Source organism: Fonsecaea multimorphosa (genome assembly GCF_000836435.1).
Source record: "Fonsecaea multimorphosa CBS 102226 unplaced genomic scaffold supercont1.14, whole genome shotgun sequence".
Lineage (NCBI taxonomy): Eukaryota > Fungi > Ascomycota > Eurotiomycetes > Chaetothyriales > Herpotrichiellaceae > Fonsecaea > Fonsecaea multimorphosa.
In genome coordinates, this window is record NW_015971648.1 from 756,765 (window position 1) to 777,331 (window position 20,567).

The following is a 20,567-nucleotide window of genomic DNA, read 5'->3' on the forward strand; positions in this document are numbered from 1 at the left end:
TGTTGGAAACAACATCTCAGATTGATTGGACACGACACATGAAAGAGATACCAGGGCCAGAGGTCGGGAGGGAGCCCTTGTGTGATTAAACAGAAGGTGCTGCCACGGCGGACGGCGGGCTGTATGAAAACTGCGAGGAGGCGTTGTGCAACCATTTCGGGTGCTTGGGATATCATGTGTATATGAGCTAGACAAACAAAGAAGGAGATGTATACAGGAATTGCTCAGGCGTGTTTGATCATGAATGGACGAATGAATGAGAGCTATCTACCATAAAGATATTCTGACACAGTGAGAGACATTTGTGATCTGTTCGTCTTGCATCCAGCCTGGATATAGAGGTAGACATTTACCGACTCTTGTCTGCGTACGCGACCATGAGCATAGCATATGAAGCTCCTTTCCCAGGCCCGAATCCTACTTACTAACCACATATAACCCTACAACCTTATCCTCGTTAGTCCTCATCAAATCCTGTAACTGCCTACCAGGATTATTAGTCCACTCAAATCGAGACGAAGAAACTCTTCTCGCCCTCTCTCGGCTCGACCAGGCACCTCTTCAGGATGGGATCCGCACACGAAATCCGGATCCTCTCGGGCGTCGCAGGGCTTCTCAAGCTCAGCACGCTTTCCTCGCCGTACTGTTTCCTAGCGGCCTTGAGGGCGTCCCTGATCGCGAAGAAGACCGCACTTCCCATGAACAGAGGCGGTTCGCCGACGCCCCGGGAGCGCTGGATCGTGCGGAGGTTTTTCCATTCCACGTCCTTCAGCAGGGAGACGTTCATGGTCTGGGGGATATCTCTGAATCCTGGGATTTTGTACGCCCCGGGACCGCGGGTGAAGATCTGCCCACTCGCCCTGTGCCAGAGAGATTCCTCGGTGGTGAAGAGGCCTTGGCCTTGGACGTAAGCGCCTTCGATTTGCCCGTAGTCGATTGCCGGGTTGATGCTTCGCCCGACGTCCATCTTGATGTCTGACCGCAGGCAGGTCCAGTCACCGGTCAAGGTATCGATAAGAACTTCACTGGCGGTGACACCCTGCGTGAAGTAGAAGAACATCTTACCCGTGTTCTCCTTGCTTGGGTCAGAAGGATTCGGTCCCCATATATATCCGATCTCGGGCGTCTTGTAGAACCCCTGCGCGGAGAGGTTGACACGATCAAAGTACGCAGCGTGAGCCAGCTGTTTCATCGTGGCATTGGGGCCGAGCTTTTCGCGATACGGGGCGAGGCGCTCGTTGATCTGCATGCACGCATTGTACGCTGCGTAGCCATTCAGATCTGATGACGCTGATGCCGCTGTGCTCGAAGAGTTGGCAACAGTGTTGGTTGCCGTCTCTGAGATGTGCACGTCCGTAAGAGGTACCTGAAGAGCTTCGGCCACGATCATGCAGATTTTGGTGTGCAGTCCCTGGCCCATCTCGGTACCTCCGTGGGCAACGAGGACGGAACCATCATGGTAGATGTGAACGAGAGCACCGGCTTGGTTGAGGAAGAGGGCAGTGAATGAGATGCCGAACTTCGTCGGAATGATCGCCAATCCCTTCTTTTGCCATTTGTGCGTGGCGTTGAATTCATCGACCGCTTTGCGGCGCGCCTCGTAGTCGGCAGACTCTTTGATCTGCTTGTACATCAAGGGCACATGCCAATCCTCCAGCGCTTGGTTGAAGTGCGTCTCTTCGCCGTCTTTGTAGAAATTGATTTCTCGGAACTTGTCAACGGGGATTTTCAGATGGTCTGCAATTTCCTCCATGTACGACTCAGCAATAAACATGCCTTGAGGGCCACCAAAGCCACGGAAAGCACTATTAGAGACAGTATTTGTCTTGCAGAGGCGCCCGTCCACATCCACATTGGGGATGTTGTAGCAACCGTCAATATGCGATAGTGCTCGATCAACGACTGCTGCGGACAGATCTTGGGACCACCCAGCATTGTTGAAGACGTTGGCTTTGAGAGCCTGGATTTTACCATCCTTGTTGACTCCAACCTTCCAAATGCCTAGGAAAGGATGCCTCTGTCCGGAGGTCATGATATCCTCGTCCCTATTGAGCATGCATCTAACCGGTCGCTTGACCTTGTTGGCTGCAACGGCGCAAATGGTGGATAGCTGAACAGATCGAGTCTCTTTGCCGCCAAATCCACCACCAAGACGTTTGACCTTGGAGACAATTTTGTTTGATTGTACGCCTAGGGCCTTTGCAATATACGCCTGTGTTTCGGCGGGGTTCTGGGTACTGCTCCAAATTTCCATTTCGCCGTCTTCTGGTTTGGGAATTGCCAAAGACGCCTGGGTCTCTAGGTAGAAATGCTCCTGGCCACCCATTCTCGACGTGCCTTCGAAAACGTAGTCACATTCTGTGAACGCCTTCTCAACATCACCTCTGCGGATATATCTGTAGTGCTCGTAGAAGCTTTGCTTCTCTATCGCCTCTTCGATGGTGTAGATAGCCGGCAGCTCCTCGTACTGTACTAGCACGGCCCGTGCACCGGCAGCAGCTTGCTGAGAAGTGTTCGCCAGGATCATTCCGATAGGCTGACCAGCCGTGAAGACTTCATCTTCGGCAAAGTAGACCTCGTCGCAAACAGGAGCCCCCCACCAGTTCGCCTTTGGATCGACGAAGTCATGCCTGTCAACCCAGGCGACGACGCCTGGAAGCTGGAGAGCCGGATTGGGGTCAACGCTGATCAACTTCGCATGTGCTTTTGTCGACAAAACTAAGCAGCCAATAAGCTCGTTCATCTGTACTGGAATATCGTCTGTGTACTGGGCTTCGCCAGTGCATTGTTTCAATGCGGCCATGTGAGGGTGCTCTTTTCCGAGGATTTTCTGTGAGTAAGCAACGGATGCATCATGATCCTTCTCGCCTCGAGAAATTTCCCTTTCAATCTCTTCGATTGCTTCTTTGTCCGCTTCTTTGCTAGCTTTTTCGATGTTGAGGAGGACGTCCTGGTAGAAGCGGTAGAAGAATCCCAGAGCCAATGATTTGCGGTACCAAGCCATGCCTCCTGGTACACCAAACGGAAGGTTAAAGTCATGTTCCAACGCGTTCATCACTCCTTCCAGCGTCTGAGGGTCTGTAAAAGTCTTGCCCACAATGTACTCAGAAGCCTGCTTGGCCTCGATGGTGATAGGAGCCATGCCTCCGTACACCAGGTTGGCATTTTTTACTTTGTAGTCGTCGTCCAAGGCGACTCGCAAACAAGCATTGACTATGGCGATATCATCGTCTTTCCTCTTCGATTGCTTGTAGGTCCTGACATACTCTCCTTTCTCCGCGGTGAGCGGGATCCTCATTGCCGCAATGACAGCGTCTCCTGGTAACGCAGTCACTCTGTAGCTCTTAAAAAAGCTCGCCATAGGAATTTCGGTTGTCTTAGTGAGAGATTTGGCAATCAGAGTCGAGTTTGTTGCAACAAAAACTGGGTTGAGATCAGAGATAGGTGAAGCTGTCGCTAGATTCCCCGCGGGAGTGCCAACATTCCGGATTTGACGGCCCGCAAAATACCTGATGGCTTTCTTGATGGCTTTGAATGCTTGACCCTTGGTGGATCCATAGTGTCTAACGGCTTCGTCGCAGATGTTCTCCAAATCCGTCAAGGCAACATTGCCTCCAATCTCTAGATAATCGTCGTGGAAAGAATACTGTCGCAGTTCTGCAATGTCCCCCACATAAACGGACGCCGAATACTGCGCGGCTTTGAACTTGATCTCAATCTGGGTCTCGGTGCTGCCACCAATCAACTTGGCGCCCGGATGGGCATTCTTGATCTCAAGCAGCTGTTGGAGGGTCACAGGTCTATACCATTTCTTCCTCTTGTTGCCAAAAGCCAACGGTTTGAACTCATGCTTCTTCAGTGCTGGAGGGTATATTAATTCCGTGGACTTGTCATAATGGATAAAAGATGGAGGCGTGAACTTCTTCTCGACGGTTGCATCCGCACCATTTGTCTCACCATTTGGGGCGCCATTGCATGAGCCGCCGTTCTCCATGCAACACCCAGAGCCGCCGTTTGCAGTCGACTTGCCACACACCTTGTTGAAGCTCTGAGCAGCGTCCAGGATGGGCCTATAACCCGTGCATCGACATAGATTGCCGTCAAAATTCTCCTCGACTTCCAGTTCGGACGGCTCTGGGCCGTGATTCCTGAGCAAAGCATACAAGCTCATGACTATTCCAGGCGTGCAGAAACCGCACTGGCTTCCACTAGCCATGGCAATCCGTTGTTGGGCAGGGTGTGGATTTTTTGAACTACCGATTCCCTCGATTGTGATGACATGTTTGCCGTCCACGCTGGCCAGCGGAGCCAGACATGCATTGACCGAAGCATGGTATATCTTGTTTGTGGTGGGGTTCAACTGCGAGACGACGACGGTGCAGGCACCGCAACCACCTTCTGCACAGCCCAATTTTGTTCCTGTCAAGCCAATGCCTCTTAAATATTCAAGTAATGTGATTTCTGGATCCACTGAGTCCAGCTCGACCTTTGTGCCGTTGAGGTAGAAGCGGAGGGTGTCATCGTAGCTTTCGGTGAGGGCAGCGAGCGAAACCACCTTTTCAGCAGTCGCTGCTGGCTCGAGGACGCCAGGTGCCATCTCGAATATGCGCAGCGGGCGGTGTAGAGTGAGAAGAGCAAAGGAAAAGAAAGTAGGAGTCCTGTCAAGTTAGCATCCCAAGCCTGGCTTTTTTTATCTGGCTTGGAGGGAAAGGGAACCGTCAGAGGAATGCGACAGACAGGATCAAGGTCGCACGGAGTCAGTCCAACGAAGAAATAAAGCTGAGAAGACAGACGAGACTCGTTCCAGACTACTATATCCTTATCGGCAATTGCCAGAAGCTCTTAATCAGAGAGCAGAAGCAACCTTGTTCCATTGCAATGATAGGGAAATGGGACGCGATGGGCGAGAACGCGCGAATCAGAAGGCACACAATTGCACCCAGATGAGATCTCACCAATCTCATCCAGACCGCTGACGTTGGTCGATAATATTACCCATGATATGCAACTGTTTGCCTGTGGACGAATAGGCCGTTCACCCCTCTTTGGAGTCCTTTCTCCAGTCACCCACCCGTCGATGTGCGAGCGGCGACCTCCGATAGCAGCGGCACGCCACCTTTTTGGCCTCTCCCGAAACCCGTCGCAGTTAAGATGACTGCAAGACTGCAGGTCCATGACACCAGAATGCCCGCCGACTCCTTTGCCTCTAGCTGATCCATCTAAGCGAGAGAGCACGCACCCCACAACATGATGCCCAAATTGGTGAAAAAGTCTGTGAGATTGACTAGCTTGAACAAGAGATGGCACCCTGGATACTGATGGGGGAGACGCATGGTGGCTCGGAGGAGGGCGACAAGAAGCAAACAGACTCGTACAATGCTGGATTTGACGGCCACCAATCTCCATGCTTAATATTTTGTCCCAATGCCCCTCTGGGGTGGGCACTCGCCTATCCAATGTCTGGCCCTCTGGCCCCTATTCAATACAGCTCAAGGTTCTATCGTACAACTCTCAAAGATGAACGCGATGTGGAAAATGCATCACGTACTCCTCCTGCTCTCAGGAAAGCATCGTCCGCCCCCAGCCTTCAGCGGTCCGCCATAGGCAGTGCGCGATGCATTTGCCACATCGCGTTTACCTCAATGACATTGTAAAAGCGCTCTGGTATCTTGAAGTTGCCCCATTCACCTGGCAATTGCATGCACAGGTAGGACAATATCTCCACCGTCCAACTCCCCGTCATGACCAGCGCCGAACGAATCATCTCCAACGCCCTCACACAGCTCTCCTCAGCCAACGGCTTGCCTAGCGACAGGATGCGTTGAATGTGGTAGTTGAAAATCTGCCTGTCGGAATGCGGCGTCATATCATCCGGGAAGACGATTTGGAATACCGCCTCACCAGTTCCGCGCACCGAGTTCCATTGCTCTTGTGTTGGGTGTACGATGCCGCTGTCAAGCATCTTGACGTCGTTGAAAATGAAGTAGTCGGCGTCTTCCATGGCGCGGTACACCGCCTGTCTGTGGCGCTCGACAATGTCATGGTACTGGCCAAATATGTAGGGTCGCTTGGGAATTTGTCTGGGGCGAATTGTGTCTCGATCGATTGGTCCGTTGATCTTGTTCCTCCCACATTCCACTGCCCAGTGGCGTTGAATGTCGTCGTACAGGTGCTGCTTTCTGCAGTAGCGGGTGAAGCTGTCAGTGCCACAGGCAGGGCAGATCATCACGGCGCAATCTAATTTGAGTGACAATGTTAGCAGGCTTTCTATGGATGCGGTTCACTTGTGCTGCGTCAGACCGCAACGAGGACTTACCCCAGCAGCTTGTCATGTTTCGGCAGTCCGGTTTCAAACACCTCAGACGCGGATCAAAGCCATCGAATTTGAATCCAGCAGAAGGATGGCGCGGCTCTTGATCAACGGGCTTGACATGCTGCAAGAACTTGGTCAGTGACTAGCCAAAAGGGTCAGAAAGGACGCAAAGGACAGAGAGCATACCTCGCTAGGCTCCGAATCTCCGTCATCCGACGCGGTGCTCTGAGTTCCTGAAGTCGTCTTGGTATTCTCGTCTGCCTTGTTCTCCGAATCTTCCTTGCTATCCGCAACCACAGCACCACCACCACCAACTCCTCCTCCTCCCACCACCACTTCGTTGCCTTGCTGACCTTTGCTGGAAGGGCTGACGGCGACATCTTTGGTCGAAAAATCTGCTTGAATTATCGTCCGGTCAGAATCACTCGAATGTCGAGAAGCAGTGTCATCCAGGTCTTGATCCCGGCCCCCGGCTGTACGAGTCTTACTGGGGTTCCCGTCATTATCCTTCTGCTTCACCTCCGCCGTCGTCGGCGGTGCTGCTGCGCTCGTGCCCTTCTCGGAACTACCTCCATCAGGCTGGACAGCGGATTCAGTTGGAGCAGACGCTGATGTTGGTATTGCGGGTGGCTCGGAGATTGTAATATCCGCTGTCCCGCTCACAATGTCTTGCAAACTCTTGTCTCTTGAAGACTCGGTACCCTCATTTGACGGCGTTTCGCACTGGCTATCTTGTTTTTTCTGCCTGTTTTTTCTGGTCGGCCTCTTCTTTCGTTTCTTTGTGGAAGTTGCCTGCACAGTTCCGGCGGGGTCTGAAATCGATGGTTCGCCCATTGTGGTTGGAGGGGAGGAAGAATTAGATGATGGCGAAGACGAAGACGAAGACGGAGACAGAGAAGGGTCTGGTTGTGAATGGGAATCTTTCGCCGAGACGTCGCCATCACTAGGGGCGAGCGTTTCAGGGGCTGCGGCAGTTCCTTCATCGACGACAGTCGAATTCATGTAAAACTGGCCCCGCCTAATGGTTTCCACCAGAACGACTGCCTCTGTTCGCCTGCCAGGTTCATTGATCAAACGACGAGCATCCGAGAAGATTCGCATCGCCGTCATGACAGCTACAGCCATATCTTGCTGTAGAGAGTCAGCCTGAAAGCTTCGCATCACAAAAAAGACTGTCGACACTCACAACTGGAGCAAGGCTTGATCGAAACCACGAGCGCAGGAAATCTTGATGGTTGATTTTCACAAACAATTGCCACGAGTTCTTTGGCCGTCCCAGGCCCACGTCAAAGAAGTGCACGCGGTATCTGACGATACCTACCGCGAGCATTGCCTTGTCGACAATAACCAATGTCTCCTCCCCCAGCCCAGCAAAGAGCAGCTCGTTCCCGTTCGAATCTGTCATTGAAAAAGGCTTTAACGGTTTGCCTTCATCTTGCACCCTTCTCTGATACTGTTGTTGGAGAGCGACCAGCTCTTCATTCTGGGTTGTCCAATTCAATTCTTGGACTCCCTGGATGCCCAGGGGCATTGTCTCTCGGGAAAAAGAGCCGTTGTCGTCGATGCTTTTGAAAAGCTGTTCGGCGATGACCCCTGCGATCCCCAGGGCTCTGGTATCGACCTGGAACAAAAGGAATATTCTTTGGCAAAAGCCAGCAAGGACTTCCTCGACCTCTCTACCTTCATAAGAAGCGCCCAGAGCGTGAGTCACGACTACCAACTCCCCATTCTGCATGCCGATCGAGTGGACGAGACGCCCATTGGAGGGCCACAAGACTCTTGAGTCCTTCAGAGACGAAGAAGTGTGGGAAATGTACGCTCGGGACTGGTTGGCTGATCTGCCGGAGGTAAGGGCTCATCAGTAGGCATCCCGCGATGACTCGAAGGGTTTCACTTACGCTGTTGACATTGCTGCAGAGAGAGAGCGGACGTGGACTTCTTCGCGAGATGTTGTTTCAGAGCCTGATTGCGAGGAGATGCAAGGTCGATCTGTGACGAAGAAACATCACATTTGGGCTGTAGGAAAAAAGACTAGCGCATCTTTGAAAGAGTACCGGTATAAAAATGGGCACGTGCCATAGAGCCTTCACCAGACACATCACTATACTGGCAACAACATCACAGGTTATCAAAGGTCAGGGTATCTGTCTAAGCCTTATGGCGTTAACTAGGATCAAGCTGGTGAGATTGCACCTGATGTAGGTATTTCTGGATCATTTGGCACAATGGCCCGTCCTTTACCATGATATGCGTGTTTCCACGGTCCATGGGAACAGGAATTGTCTTTGTTTCTGTCACAAGCGTTGGGACACTGCTGGGTCAACCGGGCCAAGGGCCATTCTGGGGACATTGGGAAGAGCATAGTGCACGAGCATACACGTATGCCTAGAAACAATGAGTCCACTGGGAATGACAGGCTCTATAAGTAGGTACCTAAGGTACTTGTTAGCATACGTAGATACTGTGGTGGATCGCAAGATGCTGGACGAAGGATGTTGGAAAAGGGATGCTCGCCTGGTCGAACTAGTCACCTAGTCTGGAGCAGATACGATCTAATCTATTTGTGGTTAGCTCATTCACGTGATATTCAATCAACTCGGCTGCCCCACTTTGCGTCGAATGTGGCTTCAACGCCTGGGTTTTTCTGACCTGGAACTCGCAGCACCACTACCCACCTAATTGATATCGGTTGCATTTGCTTATTTGACTACGTGGTCTTCTCTGTGCCTCTTCCTGGCTGTTGCGACCGACTTTCTGTTGCACTTATTTACGCTTTCACAGCCGATGGCAGACCTCAGCAACATTCTTGCTGCTTTGGCGGCACAAAGGCAAGGGAGCACGCCGCAAGCCGCTCCCCCTCCACCTGTTCCCGGTGCTCCTTACCCTCCGCCTCAATACGCCAGTCCTCCAGGCAGCGCACCACCCTACGGGCTACCTCAGCCCATACACTCGGGTAGCGTTGACTTGGCGAACATCAAACCAGTCAGCTCGGGCTCTGTCAGCATTGCCGACGCCGTTGCCAAAGCTCGGGGCATAGCTGCCGAAAAAGGCCTTTCTTATGATCCAGGTAGACGTACGGGGGGCTCGTTGACGATTTTGGGGCGCTTATCGACTGATGCTGTATAGCACCTATTAATCCACCTGATCTTCGTACTGGAAGCAGAGCGTACCGGCGCTCAAGGTCACCCTCTCGATCCCCGCCACGCCGCGACGGCTATCGCGATGCATACAATCCTTACAGGGACGAACGACGCGGGAATGATCGAGGATACAACAAAGAACGCTCATTTTCTCCAAGAGGTGGGCGTTATTCTCCAGGGCGATATCGGGATGATCGATCACCTGGTCTTGACCGAGGGGGCGAAGGCGATTCAGAAATTCTGCCCCTTGACAAAGGTGTGGTTGGGCTCATCATTGGACGCTCTGGAGAAAACCTACGCAGAGTTGAAAATACCACGGGCGCCCGCGTTCAGTTTATGGATGGGCCCGAAGTTCCGGGTCCTCAACGACATTGCAGGATATCAGGCAGTCGAGCCGCAAGGACAGCTGCCAAAGCCGAGATTTTTAGGATCATCGACGACAACGAGGTGGTAAAGAGGGGCCAGGACAAGTCGCGCACCAGCCAAGCCAAGGTCACGAGTACCAAAGAGGGTGACAGTCTTCAGATGATGGTCCCTGACCGAACAGTGGGCTTGATTATTGGCCGAGGCGGAGAAACTATTCGAGACTTGCAAGATCGAAGCGGGTGCCATGTCAATATCGTCGGAGAGAACAAGAGTGTGAATGGCATGCGACCTGTTAATCTGATCGGCAGTGCGTCGGCTCAACAATACGCGCGAGATTTGATACTGGAGATTGTGGAGAGTGATCAAAAAGGTATCAGCATCAAAGACCTTCACCGTGAGCGGGAGGACTCGCATGGCAAGGTTAATGACAGCATCGTCGTGCCCGGAGAGGCTGTGGGCATGATTATTGGCAAAGGTATGTTTCAAGTCATCCATTCGACGTGTGCATCTTGCTAATCCTCCTCGCAGGGGGTGAGTCTATTCGTGATATGCAGAATCAAACAGGGTGCAAGATCAACGTCTCGCCTGCTGCCGGGCGAGATATTGAACGCGAAATTGGTCTCATTGGCAGCCGGCACGCCATCGACGCTGCTAAACGTGCCATTATGGAGAAGGTTGACGTTGTGGTGAGTGGTCACTGTGGGGTGACTTTTGATGATGCATTTTTTGCTAACTTGTTTCAGCGTGCTCGAACACAAGCTCGGGAGCATGATAGTCGCGACGACTATGCGGACAGGTACCCAGGACAACAGCCCACATATCCTCCCGCTGCCGTCAGCGTTCCCCAGGGCGTTGCACCGCCCCCAGCTGCCGGGGCAGCAGACCCATATGCCGCATACGGTGGCTATCAGAACTACCTCCAGATGTGGTATGCAGCCATGGCGGCCCAACAACAAGGTGGCCAAGGTCAAGGTGAGCAACGATAAGGCGCGTTGAGTGGACCAACCGTGACCTGGCTCGTGACTATGGAATTTCGACGCCCTTGCTGGATGACCTCTAAACTCCTCGACGACTATGCTTACGACCATGCTTTCGCCTCTTCGACGTCTGGATGAGTGCTTGCCACGCTGCCTCGGCCAATTTTCGCACATGCTTGTGACCCACCTGCCTCGGAGCCAATGTCGACCTTGCAAGATCTGGTCTCGCATGATATCGCTGTACACTTACACACGTCGCTCGCTGGTGTGACACGCCTTCTTCTCGTACCTGACCGTTATTTGCACTTGGGTCTCGACTAAGCTCCACGTGCCCGCTATTGACAGGCCTCTGCGCCAGCTGCAGTGGGGCTGAAAAGTCTTCGGCAGAGCTGAGGCTGTCTTGGACCTCGCTCTCCTTGAGGCGACGAGCAAGACGAGATGATGAACGAACCACCCATACTAGGGGGAACGACGTGGGTGTGCTAGTGACATTCGCCACTTCGCAGTGTTGATCAACATAGCTTCAAGTACCATATGGGGATTTGCATCCCCTGGCGCGCGACATTCGACTTCTAGGTACTGTGTGAACACTGTAGGTGCAACTTTTCCCTCGTACATGCAGCTGTACTCGGCTATGTGTGGACACTGGACAGCCTCGTCGCGTGGCTGGTAAGGGAAGGATGAGGAGCATGGCGAGAGGCACTAGGACTGAAGTAGTAAAGCTTCCTTGGGCTAGAACAAGGGAATGACATCATGGTCACTCCTGCCCCACCCTTCGAGCGCCACAGGAAAAACAAGTCGCCGATCCCGTGGCTGATTTCCTCCGAATCTTGGTCGATCCTTTAAAAACCCTGCTTCGTGCCTCACCTCGCCGTCGCTTGCTTTCCTCCTGGTAGGCACCATTTGGGAATATCGGATTGCTTCGTTGGTGTCTCCCTTCCCAGTCTCGCACCACCACCTCCTCCTCCAGCGCCGCAATGTGTCCGTCTGGTTACAACTGATCACGTCCTCGGCGGCAATTAGTGTTCCTGAGCTACGTCACGACCGCGACGGGTACTTGTGGTGCTGGAATGGGGTTTTGGTGGCAGCTGGGGAGATGGCGAGGCAATCTGAAGACGAATCCACTGTGCCATCTCAGTTCCCGTGCGATCTTGTTTCAATCTCCAACTTCCTCGTGCGAGCGCGTGTCGGACGTGGAAGCAGCACGGATGAGATGGTTGGTGGGCGCTTCTTCAGCCTGGTGGCGCTATTTCTGGACTACGCGCCAATTTTGGGTCTGGAAACATCACCACCAGCCGATATTCCTGCACCACCACATGCGGCAACTCTTTTGAAACAACCTCAATCTTTGTCTGAAATCTTCAGAAGAGCCTCTTGTAACATGTCGGTGGTGCGCCTGCAACATGGGGTCGAGGTCGATGGGAAACGCGGTAAGTACCGGCAGAATCCTGCTCGCCATATTGTTATTGATCCTTATTGTTCTTATCATCCCCCCATTCTTTCACTACCCTTTGTCTATAATCGCCCATTCACTTTCCTCGCTTTGTTGACTGCCTTTGCTGTTTTGAATGTCACGAATCTCCTTTGTTTGTCATAAATAGCATTCTCACTGCCCGAGTCTTGAAGACTGCCTTTGTTGATTGGACTGCCTTGTCACTTGTACCACCACCCTCCTGGCCGAATCTGTTTCTTTCTCTCATCCTGCGATACCATTTTCTTCCTCACATCGACACGACCATCAAAGCAATCAAGATACTTACTTGAACTCGAATATTAGATAATTTCCTGTCGATTTCTACACCATGTCTGCCCCGTCGGCCCTCGCGGCTGGCGCTCCTCCATCCATGCCTGCCGGCAGCCATGAGATACGAGACTACTACTCCAACCAAGGCCCACCTCGGTCGCTACCACACACTGCACCGTCCATCACACCCTACCTTGGCCTCCGGGCTCGATTATCACAGATATGGCTCAATCGATGGACCATTCTCCTCCTACTTGTTCTGGCTCGCACCCTTATCGCAATCTCTGGAATCAACAACGATTTGGGCTCTGCAAGACGCGAAGCACTGTCTGCCTGTTCCGACGTCGAATCCATGGGTTCCGCCATGGCTTCGATGCCTCACTACATGTCTCAAGGCGTGAATGAGGTGGCAGCTACCGGCATCGAGAAGTCGGTCAATGGCCTGATTCAGATGACCACCATGAGTGTCACGGCAGTGGAAGAGATTGTCGTCTTCGTGATCGGCATGATGACCAATACCTACCTCTGCCTGATCACTTTTGCTGTCAGCGGCAGTTTGCATTCCGTCATTGGAGCCCTTGACTCTGCACAAAATGGTCTCAACAACCTTACGCAAAATCTCGGGAACGACTTGTCGGGCGCTGTCAGTACATTTGAGGATGCCTACAACAGTTTCATTGGCAAACTCGAGAGCTTCATCGCCTTTGGCCAAACCGTTGACCAACCCGCGCCTCTCAATCTTACTTCCGAAATGAATTCGTTGAAGAACCTCAAACTACCAGCCAATCTTGACGCCGACCTGCAGAAACTCAACAATTCTATCCCCACTTTCGCTCAGGTCAAGAATTTCACCGAAAATGTCATTCGCCTCCCCTTCGAAGAAGTCAAGCAGCTCATGAACGAGTATGTGGGCAACTATACATTCAATCGATCCTTGTTTCCGGTCCCGGAGAAAGAGCAACTCACTTTCTGCAGTGACAACGACGGGATCAATGACTTCTTCAACGGGCTGGTCGACATCGCTGCTCTCGCACGCAGGATCTTCATCGGCGTGCTGCTCACCCTGGCAATCCTCGCCATGCTCCCAATGGCGTGGCGCGAAATCAAGCGATGGCAGAAGATGCAACAGCGTAGCCAATTGGTCAATTCCGACGCTCGCGATCCTTTGGATGTAGTCTACCTGGTCAGCCGGCCTTACACGTCGGCAGCTGGAATCAAGCTATCCAACCCATTCCAGTCCCAGCGCAAAAAGGACCTCATCCGTTGGGTCGTTGCATACGCTACCTCTGACGCTGCACTATTTGTACTCGCTCTCGCCATAGCAGGCCTGTTCTCCTGTGCTTGTCAAGCTATTCTACTGCGTGCCCTGGAAAAGGAAGTCCCGGACCTCACGAATCAAGTCGGTGCCTTTTCTGACAAGGTGGTTGCGCAGCTCAACAACGCATCGGAACAATGGGCCATTGGCACCAACGCAGCCATTGCCGCCACAAGCAAGGACATCAATCAAAACATGCTGGGCTGGGTGAATACGTCCACGACTGCGATCAACGACACGCTTAACGCATTTGTGGACGAAACGACGAAGGTTCTTAACGCCACATTCGGTGGGACAATATTGTACGACCCGATTATGGAAGTCCTCGACTGCCTTGTACTGCTCAAGATCCAGGGCATCGAGAATGGCCTTACCTGGGTTCAGGATAACGCGCACATCAATTTTCCCCTCCTTCCGAATGATACCTTCAGCCTAGGTGCCGCAGCCAGTCTGGCCGACTCCAGCAATCCTTCTGACTCCTTTCTCGCGAGCCCTGGAGATACCACAAGTGATAAGATTTCCGAGGCTGTCGCAAGATTTGTTGATGAGCTGGCAAATACCATACGGACGGAAGCGCTCATTTCAACCGTCATCCTGCTCATCTGGGTCTCCGTCGTGCTCATGGGCATCATCCGAGCATTGATGCTTTGGGCCAAGCGCGAAAAGGTCCGCGGCGAAGGCGGTGCGCCAGCATTCCCTTCGAGCGACGCCATGAGCAGTGACTTTTGCTCTGACAATCAAGGACAATATGCTGGATTCACGGATATCCCATTGGCCAACGTCAATAGCTTCCGGCCAATGTCACCCGCACCGAAGTATTCGCCGCCCGAAAAGTGTGAAGCGCTTGAAGAGGACTATCAAGATGCAAAGCTAGGGTTTGCTGGACGTCGAGTATACCAAGAGTCGCAGCAGCTCCAGATCGACAGCAAACGCCGAGATATCTGGAATGGGGAATGAGATGACATTGAATTGAGTTTTTGCATTGTTCGGATCGTAAACGCCCAAACACAACGAGATATGTGCGTCAGCATTTTGAGCACGTCAAACTATTCATGCCAGATTTTAGCTGGCAAACCTTTCTAGAGTTGCCATACAGCGGAGAGCAACGGAACATTTGTGGAGGAAGGATGGAATTCCGATTGAAGACATCAGTGATAAACGAGAACAAACGGGTGGCATTGGTATTGCGTGTGTGATGTTGAATGATGACATGCTTTGTGGAGGACATCTTCTTTGTTGCGGCTTAACAACCGCCCGGGAACAACGCCCAAACGAAAGGAAAAAAGCCCGGGCTTTTTCTTTCAGGCCACAACGAAGATGATTTCCTCAAGGTCAGCACTGAGGGACTCGAGTTCCTTCCCTGCCCCTTCTCCGGTGGTGCAGCGTGGTTCTCTCTTCCTCTGGTTGAGAGACACCCTGCTCTCTTCTCCACCGACCTTCCGATAGCCCTAGAACCCTACAGTGGCTGTCGCGCCGTGTTACTCTGTGACAAGGTGTTAAGCAAGGCTTTCGGTGTTGCGTCGAGACACTGTGCCAATTTATCGCAGCCGGAGTCGCGTGATGGAGTGGAATTATAAGTCCTTTCGATCTATATACCCTTGGTCTCTCTCATCTGAAGGGGGATTCACAAGTGGTATCTCGAGGACGAAGCAGGTCTTGCATGGGACGTTCGGATACACGTTGGTTTTAGAGCCCCCTCATCCTTTTTGGATGCTGTTGTGTAGGCTCTTCCAACCCGGGCGTCTTTTGTTGTTGAGCTATGGTCTCGAGGGATATCTCATGGATTGCTGTTGATGTGTGCTTGGATGTTGAGGCCCTCATTTGTTGTTGCCGTCCAGCCTTTTCCTCTTGCCGTCTCAGAAACTTCGGGTTTCAACCGCAGCCATTGTCTCTTCACTGATCTTCGGAGAAAGTCGAAAGCAGTGACTTTGGTGAGATTGCAGGATAAGATGGCCTGGCTTCAACACGAATGAGTTCGCCTTCGAAGCGAGATCCGGCATGCTGCTTCCAGCAGACTCGACTGTACATCAACTCATGATTGGGCTCACAATGCATGTCTTCCAAGAGCCAATCATCCAGTCGAGATGTGCTGGAGGTCAGCTCGCCTACGATGTCGCTTTGGAGAAGGCCCCCTCCTCCATATACCTCTGGTGGATCGGATTCCAGCATGCAGCATCCGATTTCGCCGGTATGCAGAGGTCTGTGGTGGAGGGGGCGGGCTTGTGAGCTTTGCTCCGAGTCCCTCTTTCCTCAACCCCAAAAAGAAAAAAAAGAAAAAAAGAAAAGCCGTGGGCTGGGTCCTCCGTTGCCTGGGTTGTTCTTGATTTACGTGCCTCTGTTCTGCCAGAGAGCTACGGAAAGGCGGGATGAGAAAGTTTGGTCATGTAGGTAGAGAACAGCCTTGGATAGTTACCGAAATATCAGGATTCAGCCCGACAATCTTGGACTTCTCCCTGTGTAGTTGTTTGTTCCCTTCCAGGAGGCAAGGACAAAGGCATACCGGCAACTGGCATGTGTCTAAGGCTGTGCCCCCCTATTGGGATAAGATCATGGATTTCTGCACTCGATTGACGCTGGTAATCTACCCGGAGCCTTGAGTTGTCAGACGAGGCTGAAGCTGGCAGCCTTTTTTCCTTGAAGGTGTTGTTGGCAAAGTATAAATACACTCTGTCTGGCACTGGAGACGCAAATTACTAGTTCTCGGCTTCTCCTTTACCATAGACAGGCTAAAAGATCTCCGTCCAATGGGTGTACAAAATTCCCACAGCCATCTTAAGGCAGATGCGGTCTTCCCCAAAGTCGCCAATCGGCACGTGGACGTGGTGCAGGCTGAACCAGGATGCAGGATGCGGGTGGCTGTCGACGTGGCAAGTCCCTCATCTGAACCTCAGCCCGCAACTTGACCACTCCATCTCTCTTCCTGTCTCTTTTCCATCATTGAGGATTCTCTGTCTTGTCGACTTCTTTCCTTCTTACGTCAGGGGCAATCTCGCCCATCAGGCCTCGAGTCATTGGCTTTCTGCGTTACTGCTACCGAAAATTTTCCTCTCACCTTTTCGAGTAAGGCTGAGAGTATTGTTGAGCATCAACTCACCCTCCTTCCAGCCCAGAACGTTCAAGTCCTGGATGATGGAAGCGTTGGCCGCATTTGGGCTGGCATGCAACGTCATTCAAGTTGTTGATGCTTCGTGGAAAGCTTTCGATATCTATACTCAATTCCGCGAACGTGGCACGACAGCAAGGGCAGACGAGCTACGACACAGTACCCAACACCTGGTGACTTGCAACAAGTCTCTGCAGGACTCACTGTCTAATGCGCCAGCATTTCCGCTTCTACCGAGCGGCGTTGATTTTACTGAGTTGACAAAAAATTGCATCGAGTCAGCAGAGGAACTCGGAAAAGAGCTCGAAAAGATCAAACTTGAACCGGGATCTGGTCGATTCTCTACCTTGAGAAAAGCCGTCAGAGCCAACTGGAAATCTGACCGTATTGAAGAATTGAAACGCAAGCTTGACAATTATGCCAGGGCGTTGGATTCCACGAACCTCGTCCATCTAAGGTATGTCTCCCACGAGCTGCCAACTGTGCTCTGAGGCTACTATCATTGGAGTGCCTCGTGTCCACTGGGAAATTCATATGATAGTCGAATCCTTGTTCTCACGGAGCAGAAAAACTCTGATCAAGACCCACAGCGGTCGCTCGTTGGCGTCTACTGATGGCTTTTCTTAGTCAGAACCTGGGCACTCTAGCATCGCAGCAGACAGATGTCCTGACCAAGCTCGACGACTGGCAACAGAAAATCTATGCAGGGATCAACGATGGTAATACGAGCATAAAGAGCCTCATTAAAACAGCTGCCGAAGAGGTCAAAGCTCATACATCGCTAGAGCATAACGTCACGCGGCTTCACATTGACAGAAAGCTCGACGATTTCGCAGACAATCGGCAAATACAGGCAAAATATGAGAGCTTCATGGAAAACTTGTACTTTCAAGAGCTGAACCACCGACAGGATACCATTGCAGACGCACACGCGGAGACCTTCGAATGGATCTTCGACAGCACCTCGCATATCGAAAGGCCATGGAATGACTTTCTCGCGTGGACGCAAGATGATGATCCTCTATATTGGGTTCTGGGTAAAGCTGGCAGTGGAAAGAGTACTCTAATGAATTTTCTGGTCCAGGATGCCCGTACTCGAACAGCATTCGAACGAAAATTTACCGATGTCCGTCCCCTTATCATTACTTTCTTTTTCTGGGAAGCAGGGGTGGACCTCCAGAAGACTGAACTCGGACTTCTGCGTTCTATAATCTGGCAAATTCTCAATAAAATGGATGCTGCCACCTCAATTCAAATCTGGTCGAATTTACTCCAGAAGATGTCACCACCCATGCCTACTGTCTGGGCCCTAAAGCAACTACGACCTATTCTTCAGTCGCTAGTGCAAGCTGTGCGCAAACCCGATTTGTCTCTTCCTCGATGGTCTGGACGAATTTCAAGGGTTAGAGGACCAGTTTGATGCCATAAGAGGTATCATTGGAGTTTTTCGAGATCACCAGCAGACAAAAATATGCATATCAAGTCGACCATCTACCAGTCTTGAATCGTTGTATAGGTCCTCCCAAAAATTGAGGCTTCAGGATCTCACAGAGTCGGACATCACGGTGTACGTCAAGGACAAGCTGGTAAAAGATCTATTGACGGAGGATCACCAATGTCTAGCAACTACAGCGCCTAAAGAGATGTCCAGATTAATTGAAATGGTTGTGAAGAAGGCGGAAGGAGTTTTCCTATGGGTCCGCCTGACTGTCGAATCACTCGTTCGAGGCATTCGGAAGGACGATGACTGGCAGACTTTACAGGAACGCCTGGAGCAAATGTCACATGGGATTTTTGAACTCTACGAACACATGTGGAAGCGAATGGAACTCGACCACCCCCACTACGCAAGAGAGGCTGCAGCGTACCTACAATATGTCCGACATGATCCCGGTTGCTCATTGGTCGAACTGACAATCGCCTGTGACGAAAGGTTACAAAACTTTTATCTGGGCAAATCGGCAAATTGGGATTTGGAAAGCTTTGGAAAAGAACTGGATCATGAAAGATTGAGAAGAAGAGTCCTCACACGTTGTGCAGGCTTTCTCGAGATACATGAGCAGGTTGACAAGGGCGAGGATCGAGAAAATGCTGCAGAGCTCTTTTCCGAAATTTGTGCGAAGACCGATCTCATGCGATACCCAAACACCGTCAAAAGACTCATTGAAATTGTCAACAGCCACTATAACCTGGAGGTGTGGTTTCTGCACCGGACAGCCCTAGAATACCTTGAGACCGAGTCTGGCAAGAAATTGCTCCAAGCTCAACCCCTCCTGGAGCACGAAATCATCATGACACGGTATAGATCCGCTCTGGTCTTGATGATTTTGCACGTGATAATTCCTGAGCCAGACCTCTTACCAGAACAATTCCGTTTCCTGGACCATGATCCGTTTCAAGATTACCTGGACAACCACTCCAAAATCGCCTGTGCAATGTTTGTGCAACTGGAGGAAATAAGCGAGAAACTGAAGTCCTTGGGGGTTTTCTCGGTCGAATGGATAAAAAGAAGCTGGCCAGTCTTCAGTGGCACGGAAAATCTGGATTACATAAAAGCCTTCCTTCCTTTCAGCCATCCAGCCTACACTGAACACCGTTTGAGGGGCTCAGGCTTGATCGAGAACAGACACTATTTGACCGACCTCCTTCGCAGTTGCGTGAGCGACCTCGTAACACCTCCTCCCTCCCTAATTGCAAACACGCGTCTCTTGCTGAGACTAGGGGCTGATCCGAATCAAAAGTTGCTTCCCAATTCAATGAAAGGTGACCAGATGAACCAGTATACGATATGGGCAGTCATTGTCCTATGGATGTGCGTAACAGTATTTCGAGAATTGTTGCCGCCATTACTCAGCGCCTGCATCAAGGCTGGAGCTGACCTGAACAGCTGGATTCCACTTCTATTTTCGCGAAAAAAGTCTCCCCCCGGATATGAGTTTTTTTCCAATGAACGGCCAATGACTTATGACAAGCCATTCATGTTGGTACGCATCAAAGCATGCGACCTTGTGCACTGGCTACCCCTTACGGAGCCAGATCTGCTGCACCAGGCTGGGGCGATCAGCGAGGATCCGTACTTGGTAGCATTTGCGCCGCCAAACGCATGGATATCAGTGGCCCTGGATGCACCAACACTGTACCTCGACTGGCGTAGGAAAGGATCGCCCAATGGGTTCTATTGGCCGCGTGTCCCGGACCCTTTCCAAATCCCTGTTCAGATCCGTTCGGCATTGCGGGATTCAGAGCGAGGTCACATAAACCTGAAAATTTTCAATAATGGGATCGACGCACTCCGGACAGCCGGCCTTTCTGACAATGATATCCGAGAGCTTCCTATCTCGCAGACGATATGGGAGGTTTATGAACGAGGGAGAGGCGCAATGTGCGACATGGTTTTGACCGATTTCTGGGATTTGCTGAGAATGTGGGATGAGGGGATCAGGCAGTGAGAGACACTTGAACAGAGCTTTCTGTTTCGGCCTAGAAAACAAATCGAGACGCGATTAAGCGTGGTGGCGGATAGAGGGAAACGTGAATCATGAACCCATATACCCATAGTGGTCTCACGAAACTGTGGCTTGTACCCTCGAGAGGAAGAAAGTATGTACC

General features: G+C 51.7%; 5 protein-coding genes across 5 annotated transcripts; 3 read left to right on the forward strand and 2 right to left on the reverse strand.

Moving 5' to 3' along the window:
- Window positions 1-505: 505 nt before the first annotated feature.
- Window positions 506-4,597, reverse strand: Z520_07317 (xanthine dehydrogenase; the record flags this gene model as incomplete). Its single annotated transcript, XM_016777816.1, has 1 exon — window positions 506-4,597. One exon carries the CDS (start codon window positions 4,595-4,597, stop codon window positions 506-508), a length of 4,092 nt encoding a protein of 1,363 aa, XP_016631326.1.
- A 990-nt stretch (window positions 4,598-5,587) lies between these two features.
- On the reverse strand, window positions 5,588-8,222 carry Z520_07318 (uncharacterized protein; the record flags this gene model as incomplete). Its single annotated transcript, XM_016777817.1, has 5 exons — window positions 5,588-6,237; window positions 6,317-6,434; window positions 6,500-7,444; window positions 7,500-8,151; window positions 8,212-8,222. The coding sequence occupies 5 exons, from the start codon at window positions 8,220-8,222 to the stop codon at window positions 5,588-5,590; spliced, it is 2,376 nt and encodes a 791-aa protein (XP_016631327.1).
- An 875-nt stretch (window positions 8,223-9,097) lies between these two features.
- Window positions 9,098-10,805, forward strand: Z520_07319 (uncharacterized protein; the record flags this gene model as incomplete). Its single annotated transcript, XM_016777818.1, has 4 exons — window positions 9,098-9,380; window positions 9,440-10,294; window positions 10,348-10,505; window positions 10,563-10,805. The coding sequence occupies 4 exons, from the start codon at window positions 9,098-9,100 to the stop codon at window positions 10,803-10,805; spliced, it is 1,539 nt and encodes a 512-aa protein (XP_016631328.1).
- Window positions 10,806-12,598: 1,793 nt separating this feature from the next.
- On the forward strand, window positions 12,599-14,812 carry Z520_07320 (uncharacterized protein; the record flags this gene model as incomplete). Its single annotated transcript, XM_016777819.1, has 1 exon — window positions 12,599-14,812. One exon carries the CDS (start codon window positions 12,599-12,601, stop codon window positions 14,810-14,812), a length of 2,214 nt encoding a protein of 737 aa, XP_016631329.1.
- Window positions 14,813-16,984: 2,172 nt separating this feature from the next.
- Window positions 16,985-20,407, forward strand: Z520_07321 (uncharacterized protein; the record flags this gene model as incomplete). The annotated part of the gene is made up of 3 exons (XM_016777820.1): window positions 16,985-17,415; window positions 17,586-18,258; window positions 18,302-20,407. The coding sequence occupies 3 exons, from the start codon at window positions 16,985-16,987 to the stop codon at window positions 20,405-20,407; spliced, it is 3,210 nt and encodes a 1,069-aa protein (XP_016631330.1).
- Between the last annotated feature and the right edge of the window lie 160 nt (window positions 20,408-20,567).